General features: G+C 44.4%; 1 protein-coding gene across 1 annotated transcript in view; it reads right to left on the bottom strand.

Annotated features, from left to right (window-relative positions):
• Positions 1–504: 504 nt before the first annotated feature.
• LOC136503135 (protein FAR1-RELATED SEQUENCE 5-like) overlaps positions 505–19,240 on the bottom strand; it is a 77,339-nt gene continuing 58,603 nt past the window's right edge. Inside the window, exon 2 of the mRNA XM_066498310.1 lies at positions 505–729. Coding sequence (XP_066354407.1) covers positions 505–729 — 225 coding nt within the window. The remainder of the gene's footprint in view (positions 730–19,240) is intronic.

Consider the following 19,240-nt stretch of genomic DNA (forward strand, 5'->3'; position numbering starts at 1 on the left):
CATGTTTCTCACATGCCATGTCATTTTCTTGTTGTTCACTTCAATTAACTAAGGCATGTTAGGTTTAGTCCAGGACATATGTACCCTAGTTTGGTACATGTTCTGACATGCCATGTTGTGTGTTCTGCATGTTGAATTATGTAATCCACTACTTTGTTATGTTTTATTTGCACTACGAGAACTAGTTTCACTATCTCTGCAATATTAAACTTAATATTATGACAACAAATAATAAAACCAACAACACTATGAAAGGTCCAATAATAGGGCATATTAAACAACACAATAACATATGAAGTACATTACGACAAACTAAATAACGCAGAACATGCCCTAGGTATGCCCACACTTAAAGTGCATTACATGACAACACATTGTATAGTCCATAGACAACATTGTTCATGAATAAACCATAGAACTAACAAGTCATGCAAACTACTGAGTTCAATGAGGCCACTTTCCCTTCCCCTAGGCATCGAGATTCTCCTCCATCACTGTCTTCGCTCAGTGCACGTGCTCAAGCTTCTTCTCCCTCTCCTTGTACGCAGCAACACGCCTCCTTTCCTCCTCTTCCTTGTGCTCCTTTTCTGCTGCCTCCTCACTGCGTCTCTTCTCCAATATCTCTAGATGCTCCACATCCCACTCCTTCAGGCCTTGTAGAAGTCGCTTGTCTGACTCCTTGATCTCAGTGTTGATCCACTGCTCAAAATCACAAAGCGGTGGAGGGGTCTGCAACAAAGGCAATTATTACAAAACAAATAAATATGCAAGACTTCATATGACACAAAATAATTAATAAACAATAACAATTTCTCATAGTAAATGTACTATGGCGCTGACGCTCTGTAGGCTCTAATGCAAAATTGGAACAAATCCAATACCTCTACTTATAGGTTGCCTCATCTTTAGAAATGTCTACCTTGCAAGGATCACCACAAAAGCACATGGGTCTTGGCACACCGCTAGGGAGCGGCTTTGGGTCGTAGGGACTTCCGGTCATCCGGCCATAACTATAATTGAACAAATTTTGTTCTAATAAAAGAAAGCAAATAACAATTAACCCTAAACCTAGGGTTTACCATGTGATGCACAACAATGAACGCATACCTTGGTTTGCTACCTTTTCCACGCCTTGGCATCCTACGGTTGTATAATACATACGAATATTAAAAAGTGCATGAAACCCTAACAATGATGATTCTTAGGTTAAAAATACGACTAATATATACTGAATCGATGCCAATTCGTGAGGTACCTTGCTCTTGAACATCTACGGATCACATCCAACTTTCCATGGTTCAATATGCCGATTCGTGAGGTAGGGCGAAGTGGAGAGGGGGAAAACCTGAGAGGGAGGAGGAACAAAATGAGGAAGGCTCGGATAGGAAGAGGGGTTGGTTGTTTAAAATAGGATGTTGGCACCAAGATCTATGGCGCCGAGCTTGGCGCTAATGACAATGGTGCCAATGGCAATGGCGCCAAGCTATACGCCACGTCAGCTCCACGTTTGTGTCGGTGCAAATGGCTTAGCGCCAATTATGCTGGCGCCATGCCGTGTGATCTTGGCACCAATGGCGATGGTGCCAAGCTGAGGGTCTAATTTTTGAAAGCATTCCGCTAGGGGCACATTTCAGAGAATCTTTCAAAAAATGGCTAAAAACAAAAAAGTCGTGCGTGGGAGCCAGTGGTGAGCAGCAATGCGCAAGCACCGATAGCATCGGTGGCGCTCGTGGGTGCCCTTGGCTCGGCCGGGGAAGACATGAGGCACCACGACACTTGCACCCAGCGGCCATGGTGAGGACAATGACGCGTGCGATAGTGAGGGAGCGAGCAGCGCGGGTGGGCACGTGACCAGCTGGAGCGAGAGCAGAGAGGCACGGGTGGGCACGCGATGGCTGGGAGCGAGGAGCATGCGGCAAGGGGAGGCGACCACATAGCTTGGTGATGTTGGGGTTGTGCGGCATTGAAAGGGGCGTGAACAGTGCGGTAGCAAGTGAGGAAGCCGTGTCTGTCGGTCGTCCGAAAACCCCCACAGGAGCATTACCATTTTTTCTTTTCTTCTCCTTCTTTGTTTTGGTTACTATTATGCATGTTAACAATATACTATATTCTAGGGCATGTTTGGTTCTCATCCCTTGCCATTAGAGCAGCTAGCTTGAAATCCGATAAATCGAATACCTCCTTTTAGTTATGAAAGAGAACTCCAAGGCAAGATAAAGACTAAGTTGGATTTAGTCGCGTGGGGAATGAAACAACATTAATGGAATGAGTTGAGGCCTCCTGCTCTTTTTGAGAGTCAGGGGATACAAGTTCTGAAAGAAATCTCGTGTCATAGCTTGCATCTTCTCACAATCATCACTGATAGACCCATCCCCCTAGAATGACAACTCCGAACGTTAGACATCCGCCGCCTATACCTACCGTTTAGTTGGCACCAGCGAGATCCATCTAAGGTAAGGAACTTCGTGTCATGGCTGCTCCACTAGGAGGAATTCTATAAAATAGGAAAGCAATAGTAATAACCCAACCTGCCAGGTTGGGAAGTCATAGATAAGGGAGATCTTCCCTTTGAGAAGATGACCAAGCTTCACCGGGCTTTACCCACATGGACGCAGGCTTCTATAAGAGAATGAAAAGCTCTCTCTTTACAATAAAAAAATCTCTAGTCTGGGAGAGGTAAGTATATCGATAGAGAAGGGAGAGAGGTATCGGCTCGCCCTTGAGCCCTGGGCGAGTCGGCTGGGTCTTCCGTTTTGTTCTGTTTCTGCCACGATAAAGACGCACATGGGTAGCTAGGCCTGCATTCAGGAGCTAGGCTCGTTGCATGCAACCTTAGGCCCCATTTGGCACAGCTCAATTTCACTACTAAAGCTGATTTTTTTGGAAAACAGCTTCACAAATAGCTTATTTGGTGAAACAAAGCTATTTTGGAAAAAGTGTTTGGCAAAATAGCTTCACATTGTAGACCAAAACAATAAAATGACTGCATTGCCCTTTGCTTTTATTTTTTTCTATTTTTTCCTCCTTCTATTTTTTTGTCGTCTTCTCACATACGTCTCTTTCTTGTCTTCTTGCATGTGAGAGGTCACCGTGCCGCTACATGCATGCATCTCCAGCAGCAGCCGCACCTACAACGGTCGTGGCCTCTTCCACACCTGCCATGGAAAGTGATGGAGGTTGGAAGGCTACAAGCACTGAGTCATAGATATAAATGTCCATGCAGCTCGAGGCACGATGGCACGGCATGAAGCCCGCTTTTTTAGCTCGACACGAGCACGGCTCGACCCGGTGATGTGCGGGTCTGGGCTATGCCTGGGCCATACCCTAGGCCCATGGGCTGGCCCGACATGGCCCACAAATTGGTGAGAGGCCTGGTGGCGGCCTGATGCTCTCCCTAGCCTACTAAGAGCCCCTCTCTCCCTGGCCTGCTAAGAGTCGCACACTCTCCCTTCTTGGACTGCTAAGGCCCGAAGGCTATGATGAGGACATGGCACCTTCGGATATGAACAATGATTATAAGGTGCGCTCGTTACTACATTTGCATAGTGGCTTTGGTTATAATTCATTTGGTTCCACATGTACATGTCACTATTTGATTGTAGGTTCAAATGTGTTTCATAATGGAAGTTCATCAAAGATAAACTTTCAGTTCGTCGGCAGTCCGACAGTTCCTCATTGGGAAGGCCATAACTCAACCATCCGGAGTGCGATCGAGGTCAATGAGCACTTGATGGAAAGCTTGTTTGATAATCTTTCAAATAGATCTAGTTCCATCTCAATATCACATCGGAAAGATCTTCAAATCACCAATATATTCTATCGCTATTTCTGGTGGGAGCTACACTGTCGTTATGGGCTTGTTAGACATCCTTGGGACCTAGGCCCAAGTTGGAGCACGCCCCAAGAAGATGAAGAATGCCTAAGAGATGGCCTTGGACGTCCTCCTCCTTGGCCACCACCTTAGGAGGCCAGCAAGGACGTCCAAGCCAAGCCAGAGGCCCAGTCCAATCCGAGTTCGAGTCTGCCTCGGCCGTCAGGACCAGTCTACAATAAAACGGACGTCCAGGACGCATCCGAACTCCGTTTTCGATGATCCATATATGGATGGAAAGCTAATTGGATAAGGAAGCCAATCCAAGTGGTTTCACATCAAAATCTCTTAATAATCAACAGGAATAGTCGAAACAAGTCAGTATCCAGAATCTGCCAGGGTGCTGCGACACCTACTTTTGGTCCGTTGGACCGTGTATCGTGTTTGGACCCATTAGGGGGCGCGTCTAGGGTAGACGACGACCCTAAGACCTTTATAATCATACACCGCCACCGTCATTAGGTTTTGGGTTTTTCTTAGATTATTCTGTCAAGAACAGTTTCGCCGTTCATCGGTTTGTGAGACCCCAACTCATGAGATTAATCATACATTTGCAATTTGGTTGCGATCTTTCTTGTTCTTGCTTGTGTTCTTTGTTGCGCAGATAGGGATTAGCCTTCTTGGCGAGGTCAACCTGGTCCGTGACTCGGTTGATAACCAGAGGAGTTGTGTTGCTAAGATTGCAGGGTTCGATCTTTCGATCTGAAGCTGGATCGGTGTGTCATTCTCCGCCACACCGATAGTTACCATCACCTGACGGAAGATCGAGATCCCCGTCTCCATTAAGTGGTAATCAGAGCTAAGGTATACCGTCAGGTTCACTTGTATTCCCTAGTTTGATAGTTTCGCATTCGTCCTATAGTCCAGTGCCATACTTTTATTTCCTATCATAGAACCTTCCGCGCCATAGCCTTTGCATATTTCAGTTTCAGATTCCGTTGTTGAGTTTGTGTCCTAGGTCAAAGTCTTATTGCTGGTTTAGATTGTATTCTTTTCTAGTTTGTGTTGATCCCTCCACCCGCCGCTATTCCGTATCACCATCGGTTTGCATCTTGTGTCCACTAAAACCTTTATTCGAGCAGCTTCCTTAAAACAGTCATAACTTTTGCATCCGAACTCGAAACGGGGAAAATTTTATATCTACGGAGAACGCCAGAAAATTTTAGATCTATTTCATCCTAGCATGGCTGGGTTTGCAAAAATTAGATTTGTGAAATTCGATTAGGAAAATTGAGTTTCTATGCCCACAAGTTTTGGTATGCTTTTTAGAGCACAGTCCTAATTTTCTATAGGCCACATCTTTTATTCAATTGAGCTCAAATTTTTTGTGGTTTATTCTTATGTGCTCCTTGTTGAGAAAAAAATATCAAAAGAGCAAAAGCAAGAAAAAAAAGATTGGACAAAAAAAATAAAAGAAAAAAATAGTAAAAGAGAATAGAAGATATCGAAAAGGAGCACATAAGGAACACTCAATAGCTGTATTGTTTGTGGTACCTTTTGCCTTGTTCATATCCGTTGCTATCTTTAATACTTGTTTCCTTTCATCCTTGTTTCCTCTCTTGTTTATCACAACTGGTGACAGGAACACGTATAGGCCAGCAACTAGGACAAGTGCTCTGGACATTTATTCAATATTGCTATCTATCACTGACTTGTGTGCCACATATATATTTGTTTTTTTTGTGCCTCCCAAGCTTCACATATATACTTCAGATCAGTATAGAAAAAAGGTCCTTACAATCTCGGTACCACTACCTCATAGGTATCACGAACTAGCCGCCGGTTGTACCATCCACTGCTTGCATTGGTAAGAACTTTGTAAAAGCTTGGTAAGACGCTTCCACTTGCTGTCAAAAGTGACACCACTACAACCACGTATTCATTTGATAGGGATAATATTTTTGTATTGTCTTTTGCTATCTTCTAACAATGACAGATTGTTCGTATTCACCGACTTATGATGGTATAGGTGCTGATGAGTACATGGAGTGGGAAATTGTCATCGATAACATATTTGCTACTCGCTTTATGTGTCCAAGGAGGAAGGTAAAAAATGCAGCTAGTGTTTTGCGATATTCTGCTTTATCTTGGTGGGAGTCTTTAGATCCTTCTGATAAACCTCAAACTTGGAATGATATGAAACTTCTTATGCGAGAAACCTTTGTTAATCCACCTCATGTTTTGACTTCGTATGCTGAGGTGCACCATTTAGAGGAAGAGTCTATTGTTATTCCTCTTGCTATGACTAACCTTCTGCAGGATAATGTATATAAGCGAGAGGATGACATGGAAGAAAATGAGGAGCTCGCAACCTCATATCCAAATTCAGAACCATCACTTCACAATGCACCTATTACTCCTGCTGAGAACACAGGTAATGCCCATGGTGCTACACTCACGGAAGGTGAAAATTGTCTTAATGTACTAAATTTTTTCACAAACCATGTTATCATAGAGCAATTGTTAGTGGAACCCTCTCTTGATTTATCTTTGTCCCATGATAATTTGCTTGATGTTCCTTGTGATAAAGATGAATTAGTTGATGATGCTTCAGTTTTCCATGTTTTGGAACCAATTACTTATGCTGAACATAAACGTTTGCTTCCCATTGCTACCGAAAAAAAAGAAAAGAAATTATTGTATTCTTCAAATACTTTGGGTTATATTGAGTTTGATACTTTATATGCTCTTAGTAGTTTAGAAGAGAAACTTAATTGTGCAGGATTGCCATGGTTATCTAGATGTATATGTCACTTTATTGGCAAATATAATTGTAAAGGAGAGTATATGGTGCACCGTGTCTATATTTGTTCAACTCTGAAATCTCCTTTCATTGTGCAAAAATATGATCAACTAGAGGGCACCAATAGCGATAATGTTGTCATGTCAAAATTCCCAAATTTTGTAATGAGGCAATAGGTTAAATTTTAAGAAGGGGAGCAATATTGGCTACTACCGACAACTTGTCCACCAGCTAAGCTCAAACTGAGGACGGTTTGTTGCCAAGAAGGGGAGGATGATGAGGACATGACACCTTCAGATATGAACAATGATTATAAGGTGCGCTCGTTCCTACATTTGCATAGTGGCTTTGGTTATAATTCACTTGGTTCTACATGTACATGTCACTATTTGATTGTAGGTTCAAATGTGTTTCATAATGGAAGTTCATTAAAGTTGAACTTTCGGTTCGTCGGCAGCCCGACAGTGCCTCATTGGGAAGGCCAGAACTCAACCATCTGGAGTGCGATCGAGGTCAATGAGCACTTGATGGAAAGCTTGTTTGATAAGCTTTCAAATAGATCTAGTTCCATCTCAATATCACATCGGCAAGGCCTCCAAATCACCAATATATTCTATCGCTATTTCTGGTGGGAGCTACACTGTCGTCATGGGCTTGTTAGACATCCTTGTGACCCAGGCCCAAGTTGGAGCATGCCCCAAGAAGATGGAGAACACCTAAGAGATGGCCTTGGACGTCCTCCTCCTTGGCCACCACCTTAGGAGGCCAGCAAGGACGTCCAAGCCAAGCCAGAGGCCCAGTCCAATCTGGGTTCGAGTCTGCCTCGGCCGTCAGGACCAGTCTACAATAAAACGGACGTCCAGGACACATCCGAACTCCGTTTTCGATGATCCATATATGGATGGAAAGCTAATTTGATAAGGAAACCAATCCAAGTGGTTTCACGTCAAAATCTCTTCAGAATCAATGGGAATAGTCAAAACAAGTCAGCATCCAGAATCTGCCAGGGTGCTGTGATACCTACTTTTGGTCCGTTGGACTGTGTATCGTGTTTGGGCCCATTAGGAGGCGCGTCCAGGGTAGGCGACGACCCTAAGACCTTTATAATCATACGCCGCTGCTATCATTAGGTTTTGGGTTTTGCTTAGATTATTCTGTCAAGAACAGTTTCGCCGTTCATCGGTTTGTGAGACCCCAACTCGTGAGATTAATCATACATCTGCAATTTGGTTGCGATATTTCTTGTTCTTGCTTGTGTTCTTCGTTGCGTAGGCAGGGATTAGCCTTCTTGGTGAGGTCAATTTGGTCCGTGACTTGGTTGATAACAAGAGGAGCTGTGGTGCTAAGATTGCAGGGTTCGATCTGAAGCCGGATCGGTGTGTCATTCTCCGCCACAACGATAGTTACCATCACCTGACGGAAGATCGGGATCCCTGTCTCCATTAGGCTACCCCTAACCCTAACTCTCCCAACGCCGCAGCCGCACTCTCTCCTTTCCCCAATCCCCGCACTCCCACAGCGACGCCCCTCTCTCTCTTGCGAGTGCGGCCGCACCGCACTCGCTGTCACAACCGAGCGCCCGAGCCGTGAACTCATGCGCCTGCTCGCCTCCTTCCCCTTCCGGTCCTCCATCTCTAGCACGGGCGTCGCCGCTGCTAATTTGCTCGCCAACGCCGCTCTCTCTCCCGATTTGCTCACCTCTGTGGGTCCCCAGCAGGCCAGCACCGTTGTCCACTGAGCACCTCTCCTAGTATAGGCCCCAGCACCGCTAGCGACAGCCTCCTCCTTGCCGCCCCTCGTGTGGCCGCCCCTCCTCCATGCGACCACGACAGCAGGGCGCCCCTGCGCGACGGCCAGCCTCGAGCAAGAGCTACCAGCGAGCGGCGCAGACGCCCTCCTCCTTTCCCTCTGTTGCTCGCCGGGAACCGGCTTTGGCCCGCGGGATTCCCTCCTCCGCCAGTGCCACCTTGGTGGCATCGAGCGCGACAACAGTGGCTTCGTCATCCGCGGATCTGGCCTCCCCATCCCTTGTCGGCTCGTCCTTCTCGTAGATCCAACCATCCCTCACCTCCGCGCCTAGCTCGTCGATGCCGGACACGAGGGTGCCCGCCGCCGCGGACGCTGGCCCTACTCAGCACCAAAACCTACGGCTCCATCCTCGCCTCCCCTTCCCTCTCTTAGTGGGCCTCGAGTTGGCCTAGCCTGCTAGGCAGGCCATGCTTATCGGGCCAGCACAATACAAAAAAAGGCCCAGCAGGTCGTGCCTGGGCCGAAGGCCAGGCCTGCGTGCCTGATAGGCATGGCCCGCAGGGCACGGCGTGCCTTGTCGGCCTAACCCCCGCCGGGCCGTGCCGGGCCAGCCCAGCCCGTTGGCCATATATAGTCGCCAAGGCCGAGCCATCCAATCCCCTCAGATCCGACTTGCGAGTTGTGACCGGCCGCGCCACTGGCGCCGTGCTCGCGTGCGCCGGCAACACGTAACCTTGGCGACCATGCTCGCACGCGTCGTGGCGGCCCGTGCCCCGGTGACCGTGCTCGCATGCACCCTGCCAGCCATGGCTTCCCGCGCCTCGGTGGCCATGCCTGCCCTTCTGGCCATGGCTGTGAGCTCGAGCGGATGCGTCCCGGCGGTGCCCGCAAGCTCGCGCGTACCGGCAACCACGGGCGTCCCAACAGCCCTCCTCTTGGCAGCTGAGCACGCTCAGCGGTCACGACAGCGCTTGCTGGCCCCGACGGCGGTCGTCGAGCACTCGTGTGGCGCCCGTTTCTCACACATAGCAGCGCCTGCGTCACTGGGCAGAGCTCGTCTTTACACAGCGTGGGGCCCACAAAGTGGCAGGTGAAGCTGGAACAAGCTATTTTTTTTCAGCTTCATCCCAACTCATATCTTTGTGAGAGGAGAAGAAAAATATCTTTACCCATGAAGTTGTTTTAAAAATGAGTGTTTGGCAAAAAAAAACAGCTTATAACAGCTCATGAAGTTGTGAGCTGTGCCAAAAAGACCCTTAGTTATTTATCTTGTGTTTTGCATGCAGGCGTCAACATGCAACCTTAATTGATTGGTTGGCCTGCTTCCCTCCTGTCTTGTGCATACGCCCACTCACACGCAGGGGCGGAGCTATAGGGTATGCCAGGTATGCACTAACATACCGTACAGATCCAGCATGAGTTAGAGTATATATATTGTATTTGAAAAAAACAATAACAAAAGAACACTTACATGTAGCATGGAGAATTCAAAACGAAAGTGACGCTAGCAACCTAGCTTTGCTGAGATGACCTTTGCTGCTTTTCTCTAGGATCTAGGCCCATGCGCCCACAATCACACGGATGGGAGATCGAGGACTCCATGTCTTGATGCAGTGACGCCTTGCCTTCTAGATCCAACGCACTTACGCACCATTTGTCCTCATCCGTTCATCTATCGCAAGTTTGGAGCTAGGGAGCTCGGTTGTTGCCTGCTAGCTGCTCGTGCATGGCTAACAAGTAACAAGCAAAGCCGACTGTTTGAGACACCAAGACATAATTCAGTCTTTGCTCTTTTCTCTTCTTTTTCATATAGAAAAATCTTGTCCACTTTCATTGCTAACAACATTGAGTCATCCCTACGTCGTAAATTTTACCACTGCTACCGAATTACTATTACCAAATTATGTTATAAATTTTACTATTATTATCGAAGTACGTTGCCAATTTTACTACCATTACCAAATTTCTAAATGATTTGTCCAATTATATAAATTTTTTTTGGATGGTATACGTTAATATAAAATTTTAGATTCGCCACTGCTCACACGTATACGCGTGAAAATTCTAAATTCGCCACTGCTCACACGCATACGCGTGCTGCGCCCGCGCCAGCCAGGCCGGCGGAAAAGGGAGCCAGACTCCGAGGGGCTCCCTGCACGTGTCGGGCCAGTCCCGTGGCCGAGCACAGGCATCCAAACGACGCTAGCCTGCATGGAGCACTGGCCGGCCTTCAGGCAACAAAACAGGCCCCTATTGAACAGCATTCCTTTCTCAAAAAAAAAAAAACATCAGTCTGAGCAGTACTCTATGCAGTAAATTTATCTTCCAGCCCATGTGGAAACCAACCAAGCCCCCGGCCGGGTGTATGTAAGGGCCCAGCAATTCTTATTCAAAAAAAAAAGGGCCTAGCAATTCTATTCCATCGCGTCAGATATATTTTGAGCCCAGACTGCATGCTCGGTAGGCTTCCAGACTACTCCTTTGATAGAGTATCGCAATCTCTATTTCTAAGATTGTGCCGGATATAATTCAAAAAAAAAAAAGGTTTGTGCCGGATATAGCCCAAAGTTTTTTTTGGGAGGTTCCCTCTCTCTTGCCCCTGAAATGAGTTCTTGAGAAAATTCTATCAATTCTCGTCTGGATGGCAAGAAGGTTTATATTTTATTTCTTAGATCAATAGAAATCCTCACAAGTACCTTTTTTTTTTCTATCTACGCTGTTAATCACAAGCCGCGAGTTCGTTGATTTCTCAAACTAAACACTTTCTAAAATCTACACTCTACCATCTCTGTGCTATGCCTTGTGCAGGTTCAAACATTTCTAGACTGGTGACATATATATCCTCCAGCAGCACATGGATGGATTATAGCACGTGAAGACGACACTACTGTTAGGCCATCTCATCTGTGTGGTCCACTGGCACACCTAATCAAATGGTGGCCGGTGGTTCAGCTGCAACAACCCGAAAAAACTGGTGCCTTCTTCCTCTTGTTGCTAGACTGAACACTTAGGTATGGGCATGGCCATATGGACGAAAAAGAAGCTGCATATCCTTCCCATATATCTATATGTATATATGATCCTAGCTATCCAGTATCCACCATGCTATTCACATGTGCACAATCAGCTGAGTGGGCGGAAGCATACGATCACAATAAAATTTCTCGATCACGGGTCATAATTTGTACGACCATGATTAGTTTTTGCAGAAAGGAGTGTCGTCATTTGGGGACCAACCCAAGATTAGGCCAAGTGACCAACAAACATGGACGGTACAACAAGAAAGCCCATGCATAATTGTGCACATTGACTACTGCAGCAGCAAAGAGGGCCTCACCCTCACACATACTCTCTTCGCCCCTAAAAAGAGTGTCGCCTAGGGTTTTGTACATGCCAATTTTTTTTAAGTTTGATTAGATTTATAAAAAATACTAGCAACATTTATATCTTCAAATAAATTTATTATGAAAATGTATTCAACGATTAATCTAATGGTACTTATTATGCACCATAAATAATTTCTTATATATATTTGGTTAGACTTAAAAATGTTTGATTTCTTAAAAAGTAAGAATGATATTATTCTGTGGGACGAAGTGAGTGCACCTCAAGTGGCTCAGCCTTTGGAAAGCTACTTCCATGAGAAGCCTTTCCATTCTTCCCCAACTCCCAGGCTTTCAACCCTTCTCTGCACAAATATGGATAACTACGGATGAAATGTTCAGAGATAAATGATAAAGAAAGAAAACTACGGATGACACTCACATAGGCTGCTTATCTTTCTTTGCTGTGTGTCTTCATATATATATATCAAACTGAGTCGTTGGGTAGGGCCAGCACTCCACTAGATTGGAAAATGTATATACCAGCAGCACTTGTTGTTGCCTCATTCAACAAAACCACATGCTTGAAGCTTTTACCTTTACCAATGAAAGCGAAAGGCTCGGAAGAGACTTTTTGTAGCGTTCAGCGCAGCTTTCATGCACAGTTTCGCAAGTGCATTGCAGCCACGGCAAGCCAATGGTGTCTAGACTTCGTGTTGGTTATTTCATGATTGCTCCGTAGACTGAAGACCCGAGCGTAGTTGCCATTTCTACACCTTGTGGATAAGGTTGATTTTTTTGACAAATTTTATCGTAGGATAATTAAGAACATACTGTAGTATTGATCAGTTCACACTGCAAACATTAAAATTTGACGGATAGTATTATGAAATTGTAGTTATTTACCATAAAAACATCGTAGCGATTATTTTGTTAATTTCTCAAATCTATATGGATAGAATGTGAGCGAGATGACATTTTTGCCCTTGTCTTGGTGCTCTCTAGGTTCAGCACTCATCTCACTCTTCCCTCATCTTCTTGCTAGTGGCAGACCTCTCAAGCCTGCTCCATGTTTAGAATCCGATACTCCTAGTTATGCCCAACTTGCTCTCCTTGATCTTTAAAAGAATATTACACCATATCAAGATAGACGTAGATGAATCTCGTAGAAAACCCTAGATGATGACATTAAAGTAACAATGACAAATGATTAGAATGTGGCAAAGCCAGTTGCAAATTCTATAAATGCAACTTTAAAAGAGTATAAGTTATTGTCACTCTCTTACAACCCTACTTGATCATCTAGGACCCTCTAATTCTTGCCCTATACAAGAGTTCAATAGAACTATCTAATTGATGCATATGGCCTTGTGTTGGTTTAATTGATGCATATGGCCTCTAGCCCTCTACCCCTTGTTTATATAGTCCTCTCCAAGATCCTCCTACGTACATATAAGTAGGAGTCTTATTCGTAGCTAGTAGAATTTTACAGCTCAAGTCATAATAATAGAATTAGAAGTTCTAATACACCACACCTCTCTTGAGACCTAGTTCAAGTATGATTTGACTCACTATACAACACTCCTTTCTGCAATATATCCTCGACACCCCTCTCAATCACGCCAACATTCAACCACCCGAGTAACTAGTAGTGCGACTCCGACCCACGCTAATGCCACCGAGGTCTATAGGATTGGGGGAGGGGGGGGGGGGGGGGGGGCTCCTTTCTTCCTTTGTTCTTTGCCCTCCTCTTCTTTCAAAAAAAAATGGAGGGGCTACACTGTAAGAGAGGTGGTAGGAGGGCTCGAGCCTGATCTTTCACTCTACCGCTACCGCCAGATCCGCTCTTGATCTCACATGATATGAGCTAGCTTTTAGATATGTGAAAAAAGTCCCTTAAAGTTCCTAAAATTCATAAATTTGAATCAAGACATTCAAAAAATAAATTTGAATAAAATAATTCCCTAGCATTATTAGTTTTGATCGAGCACATTTTATATTTGCAAAAATCAAAAGGACTTTTGCATTTCAGGAGGAAACATTAAAAAGTAATCCTATTCTGGAACATTTCACATCATGTCGGTACACGTATACAGCCCATTTTCTCCTTTTATTCACTCCAAGAAAATGGGTGATGATGCCCTGATCGATCAAGTGCGCACCAAGAAGGGTGACAGCCCTTTTTGCACAAGGACGGAAGGAACAGGAGCGGATGGCCGACAGCAGTTTGAGGCTTACGTAGATGGATCTATCCATATTCATCCGTTATAACTTTCTTTTCTTTTTATGAGCAAATTCTTGGCAGTGGCATGTGCATCTGTCCATCTCTGCCTGCCGTGACCCTGACCCAGCGTTTGTGTGTTGCACGCTGCACTGCAATAATATGGTTCAGTTCACCTGTCAAATATAAGATGCCCCCAATCCAAACCTCAGCTTTTCACATAGATATTGCCTAGACATAGGAGAATATATATATGTGCTTGATTTATCTCTTTTCAATAAATATATTCCATGGAAACATATCTAAAGTGACAGCTTGTTTTTTTCATAAAAAAAGATGAAAGAAAAAAACTATATTCAATGCTTCCTTAGTTTTAAATTATAAGACATTTTAGTCTTTTTAAGTACATAGCTTTTACTATGTATTTAGACTTAACATATATCTAGGTGCATAACAAAAGTTATATACTTAAAAAACTAAAATCACTTATAATTTGCACATGGTCAACTCATTCAATAGTTTCAAGTTGATGAAAGAAGGTATATAAAAATTAAATGTCTGACTTGTCTCCTGCTTAATGAAAGAACCGTTGTGGGATCTTAAAAGGTGTTTTTGGCAACATGTGTTTTATATAAACATTATTATCTACTAAAATTTTCTTTAATTAGTTGCCTGCATGTATACTGCTCTAATTAGTTGCCTGCATTAGCATATCCAAGCTTGCGCAATGTAGTTTGTCCATATTTAGTTGCCTACAGAGGCTCTTATACAGGTTTGCACAGTGCTCAAAGAGGCCAATGAGCATTTGCTAGTGCGCTAGATTTTTCTGTATTAGATTAGACAATGGAGATTTACACACTAGTAGAGAACAGACCTTTGATCCTCGGCCAAAATGGGCTCTAGTCCCGGAATTTTTTGCCCCCGGGACTAGAAATACCTTTAGTCCCGGTTGGTGGATCCAACCGGGACTAAAGGCCCCTGCCCAACGGCTACTGCGCCAGACAGAGGTGGCAGGGACCTTTAGTCCCGGTTGGAGCCACCAACCGGGACTAAAGGTATACTTTTACTCCCGGTTGTTGGCTCCAACCGGGAGTAAAGGTCTACTCCCGGGCCGTGGCTGCGCCCGGGGTTGGAAAGTTACCTTTAGTCCCGGTTGGATCTATCAACCGGGACTAAATGTTCTCCCTTTATAAATCGGCCGTCTCCTCCTTCCTCCCCGAGCCCGAGCTCAGCACATTTTGAAGCTCACTGCAGTAGTGTTCTTGCTTCCTCCCTCCCTCCATTGTTCCTCCATCCATTCTTCGATTCCTCTGTCGATTCTTCAGTTGTAAAGGTTACCAATCTCATACTCTCATTTTTTACCATTTTCTTATGCCATTTTATTCACTATATATATTTATGGTTCTTTATTGTGGTTTTTTTTCATTTGTAAGCAATTTGAGCTCAAAATCACTTTAAGCTTGCATATTTACATGAAAGAAGGTTAAAGTATATATAAATATAAAGTTAGAAAATAGTTAGAAAATTATAGCAAATCCTTACTAGTTGAACTTGCGGACCGTGTTCAGGTCGGCGAGGATGTTCTCTGCCGAGCGGTAACGGACGTCAAGGAGGAGTTTTGATTCTACGAGGGAGAGCGATAACGGTCGTGGAAGACCGTGTTCCCTTCCTCGTAGAATCGGGGCTCTTCCTTGACCAAGTACGGTGCCGTCCGGTGGAGAAATCCTCGCCGAGCTGATCACGTAAGCAAGGTCAACTAGTACGGATGGTTATTTATTCACATGTCCCGATATCGTCGTAGTAGTCTGTCAATCACCGTACCTAAACGTAGTATATATAAATAAAAACTTAGAAAATAGTTAGAAAATTATAGAAAATCCGTATTAGTTGAACTTGCGGACCGTGTTCAGCTCGGCAAGCATGTTCTCTGTCGAGCGGTAACGGACATCAAGGAGGAGCTTTGATTCTACGAGGGAGAGCGACAACGGTCGTGGGAGACCGTGTTCCCTTCCTCATAGAATCGGAGCTCTTCCTTGACCAAGTACGGTGCTGTCCGGTGGAGAAATGCTTGCCGAGATGATCACGTAAGCAAGGTCAACTAGTACGGATGGTTATTTATTCACACGTCCCGATATCGTCGTAGTAGTCTGTTATGTGTGTACATTCCCATTCTTCTGTTAATTTGCGGAAATATCATATGAATTACTTACCTGTCGCAGTAAAAGACGAGAACACAATGACCATTAAAAATATCATTGTTTAGAGATCTAGATAATTTTATAGTTTGTTAATTTTATTTGTTTATAAAAGAAGAAATTTATAGTGTATTAAAAAATGAGTATAGAGAGTAGATGGCAACTGCTTCCGGGTCCTCGGCCTCTCATGGGTTTCCAAAGCGACTTAGGCCGGGCCTTCCTCTCATTCCATGCGGCAAGTGTCGTGATGAGATGAAGATTGTGATGGAGTACCGAGTGAAGAAGGAGGGTCCCAACAAGGATCGTATCTTCTACAAGTGTCCGGATCGCAATGTGAGTTATTTTATCGTATTTAATGATTATGGTTAGTTTATACCTATTTTCATGATGGTTGTGATTAAAGTTCTAATTTTTTGTTTTAATTTCAGTGGGATGGCAGTGGACGATGTTCAGGCTTCTACTGGGAGGAAGAGTATGTTGAACTCGTGCAAAAATATCTTGCACAACAGGCAGATACGGCGGCTAATGAGGCAGTGATCCAGCCGAAGAAGCCCAAAGATGTTGCACAATCGGGGGATCTGTCTGTTTTAGTTGAGATTGGTCGCGAAATCCTTGTGCTCCTGAAATGTATTTTAGCTTTAGTTCTTTTAGTGGTAGTTGGGATTGTCTACATTGTAGCGATGCTTTCATAAATTTGTATCTTTTGTGGTGGCACGCATGTTGTATAAATAATTAATTATGATCTAGGTTTTAATATGATATTTATGTCATGTAATGCAGATGAGCCGTCATTGGATGTATAATGCTGATCGCCGCTCACAAGAGTTCATTGACGGCGTGCATTCTTTATTACGTGCGGCCGAGACAAACAAACGCGACGGTTTCATGTGCTGCCCATGTGCCATATGTAAGAATACGGTGGAATATCCTTGCTCAAGGACTCTTCATTCACACTTGTTCAAGTCGGGTTTCATGCCAAACTATATTTGTTGGACAAAGCACGGAGAAACCGGTGTTGTAATGGAAGAAGATGAAGAAGAACAATGGGACGACAATGATATTATTCCTGATGGTGCGTGCTTCAATGATACTGCAATGGGAGAAGCTGAAGAAGAGGTAGTCGCAGAAGATGAGCTGGCTGATGATCTTTGTCAGGTCATTCGTGATGCACAAAGAGAATGTGAAAGTGAAAAGGAGAAGATCAAGTTCGAGCGGATGCTAGAAGATCACAAGAAATTGTTGTACCCAACTTGTGATGCAGGGCAGAAAAAGTTGGGAACCACACTAGAATTGCTGCAATGGAAGGCAAAGAATGGTGTATCTGACAAGGGATTTGGAGAGTTACTAAAAATCCAAAAGAAGATGCTTCCGAAGTACAATGAATTGCCCGCCACTACCTACGAAGCAAAACAAGTTGTCTGTCCTATGGGGCTAGAAATAGAGAAGATACATGCATGTCCTAATGACTGCATCCTATACCGTGGCAAAGAGTATGAGAAATTGGATGCATGCCCGGTATGCCATGCGTCGCGGTATAAGATCAGGCGAGATGACCCTGGTGATGTGAGGGCGAACGTCCACGTAAGAAAATCCCTGCCAAGATTATGTGGTATGCTCCTATAATACCACGCTTGAAACGTCTGTTCAGAAACAAAGAACATGCAAAATTGTTACGATGGCACAAAGAAGACCGTAAGGTAGACAATATGTTGAGACACCCTGCTGATGGGTCCCAGTGGAGAGCAATCGACAGAGAATTCCCGGAGTTTGCAAATGACGCAAGAAACTTAAGGTTTGCTTTAAGTACAGATGGTATCAATCCTTTTGGAGAGCAGAACAGTAGTCATAGCACTTGGCCTGTTACTCTAAGTATCTACAACATTCCTCCTTGGTTATGCATGAAGCGGAAGTTCATTATGATGCCTGTGCTCATCCAAGGCCCGAAGCAACCTGGCAATGACATCGATGTGTACCTGAGACCACTTATTGATGAACTTCTCATTTTGTGGAATAAAGAAGGTGTACGTGTGTGGGATGAGTACAAACAGGAACACTTTGATCTGCGAGCATTGTTGTTCGTAACAATCAATGATTGGCCTGCTCTAAGTAATCTTTCAGGACAGTCAAACAAGGGATATAATGCATGCACACACTGCTTCGGTGATATTAGAGGTGTATTCTTGAAAAAATGTCGAAAGGTCGTGTACCTTGGCCATCGTCGATTTCTTCCTGCAAATCACCCCGTAAGAAAGAAAGGTAAGCATTTTAAAGGGAAAGCAGACCACCTGACCAAGCCTCGCAACCGAACCGGTGAGGATGTACTCGATATGGTCAATGATGTGAAAGTCGTCTTTGGAAAAGGACATGGAAGCCAACCTATTCCGAAAGACGCTACCGGTCACGCACCCATGTGGAAGAAAAAGTCCATATTTTGGGACCTACCCTATTGGCAAGTCCTGGAGGTCCGTAGCTCGATCGATGTGATGCACCTGACGAAGAATCTTTGTGTGAACCTGCTAGGCTTTATGGGTGTGTATGGAAAGCCTAAGGACACATTTGAAGCATGACAGGACCTGCGTTGTTTGAGAGAAAGAGACAACCTACATCCAGAGAAGACAGATGATGGACGCCATTACTTACGTCCTGCTAGCTACACTCTAAGCAAAGAGGAGAAGGAAATCATGTTTGAATGCTTAAACAACATCAAGGTACCATCTGGATTCTCCTTGAATATAAAGGGTATTATAAATGTGCCAGAGAAGAAATTCTGTAACTTAAAGTCCCATGACTGTCACGTTCTCATGACGCAATTACTTCCAGTTGCATTAAGAGGAATTCTACCTCCAAATGTACGTCTAGCCACCGTAAAGCTATGTGCATTCCTCAATGCAATTTCTCAGAAGGCAATTGATCCAACTGATCTAGCTAAACTACAGAATGATGTGGTTCAATGTCTCGTCAGCTTTGAGTTAGTGTTCCCTCCTTCCTTCTTTGATATTATGACACACCTCCTAGTTCACCTAGTCAAGGAGATTTTCACTCTCGGTCCTGTGTTCCTACACAACATGTTCCCCTTAGAGAGATTCATGGGAGTCCTAAAGAAATATGTTCACAACCGTGCTCGCCCAGAAGGAAGCA

Source organism: Miscanthus floridulus, chromosome 14 (genome assembly GCF_019320115.1).
Source record: "Miscanthus floridulus cultivar M001 chromosome 14, ASM1932011v1, whole genome shotgun sequence".
In the NCBI taxonomy this organism is placed as follows: Eukaryota; Viridiplantae; Streptophyta; class Magnoliopsida; order Poales; family Poaceae; genus Miscanthus; species Miscanthus floridulus.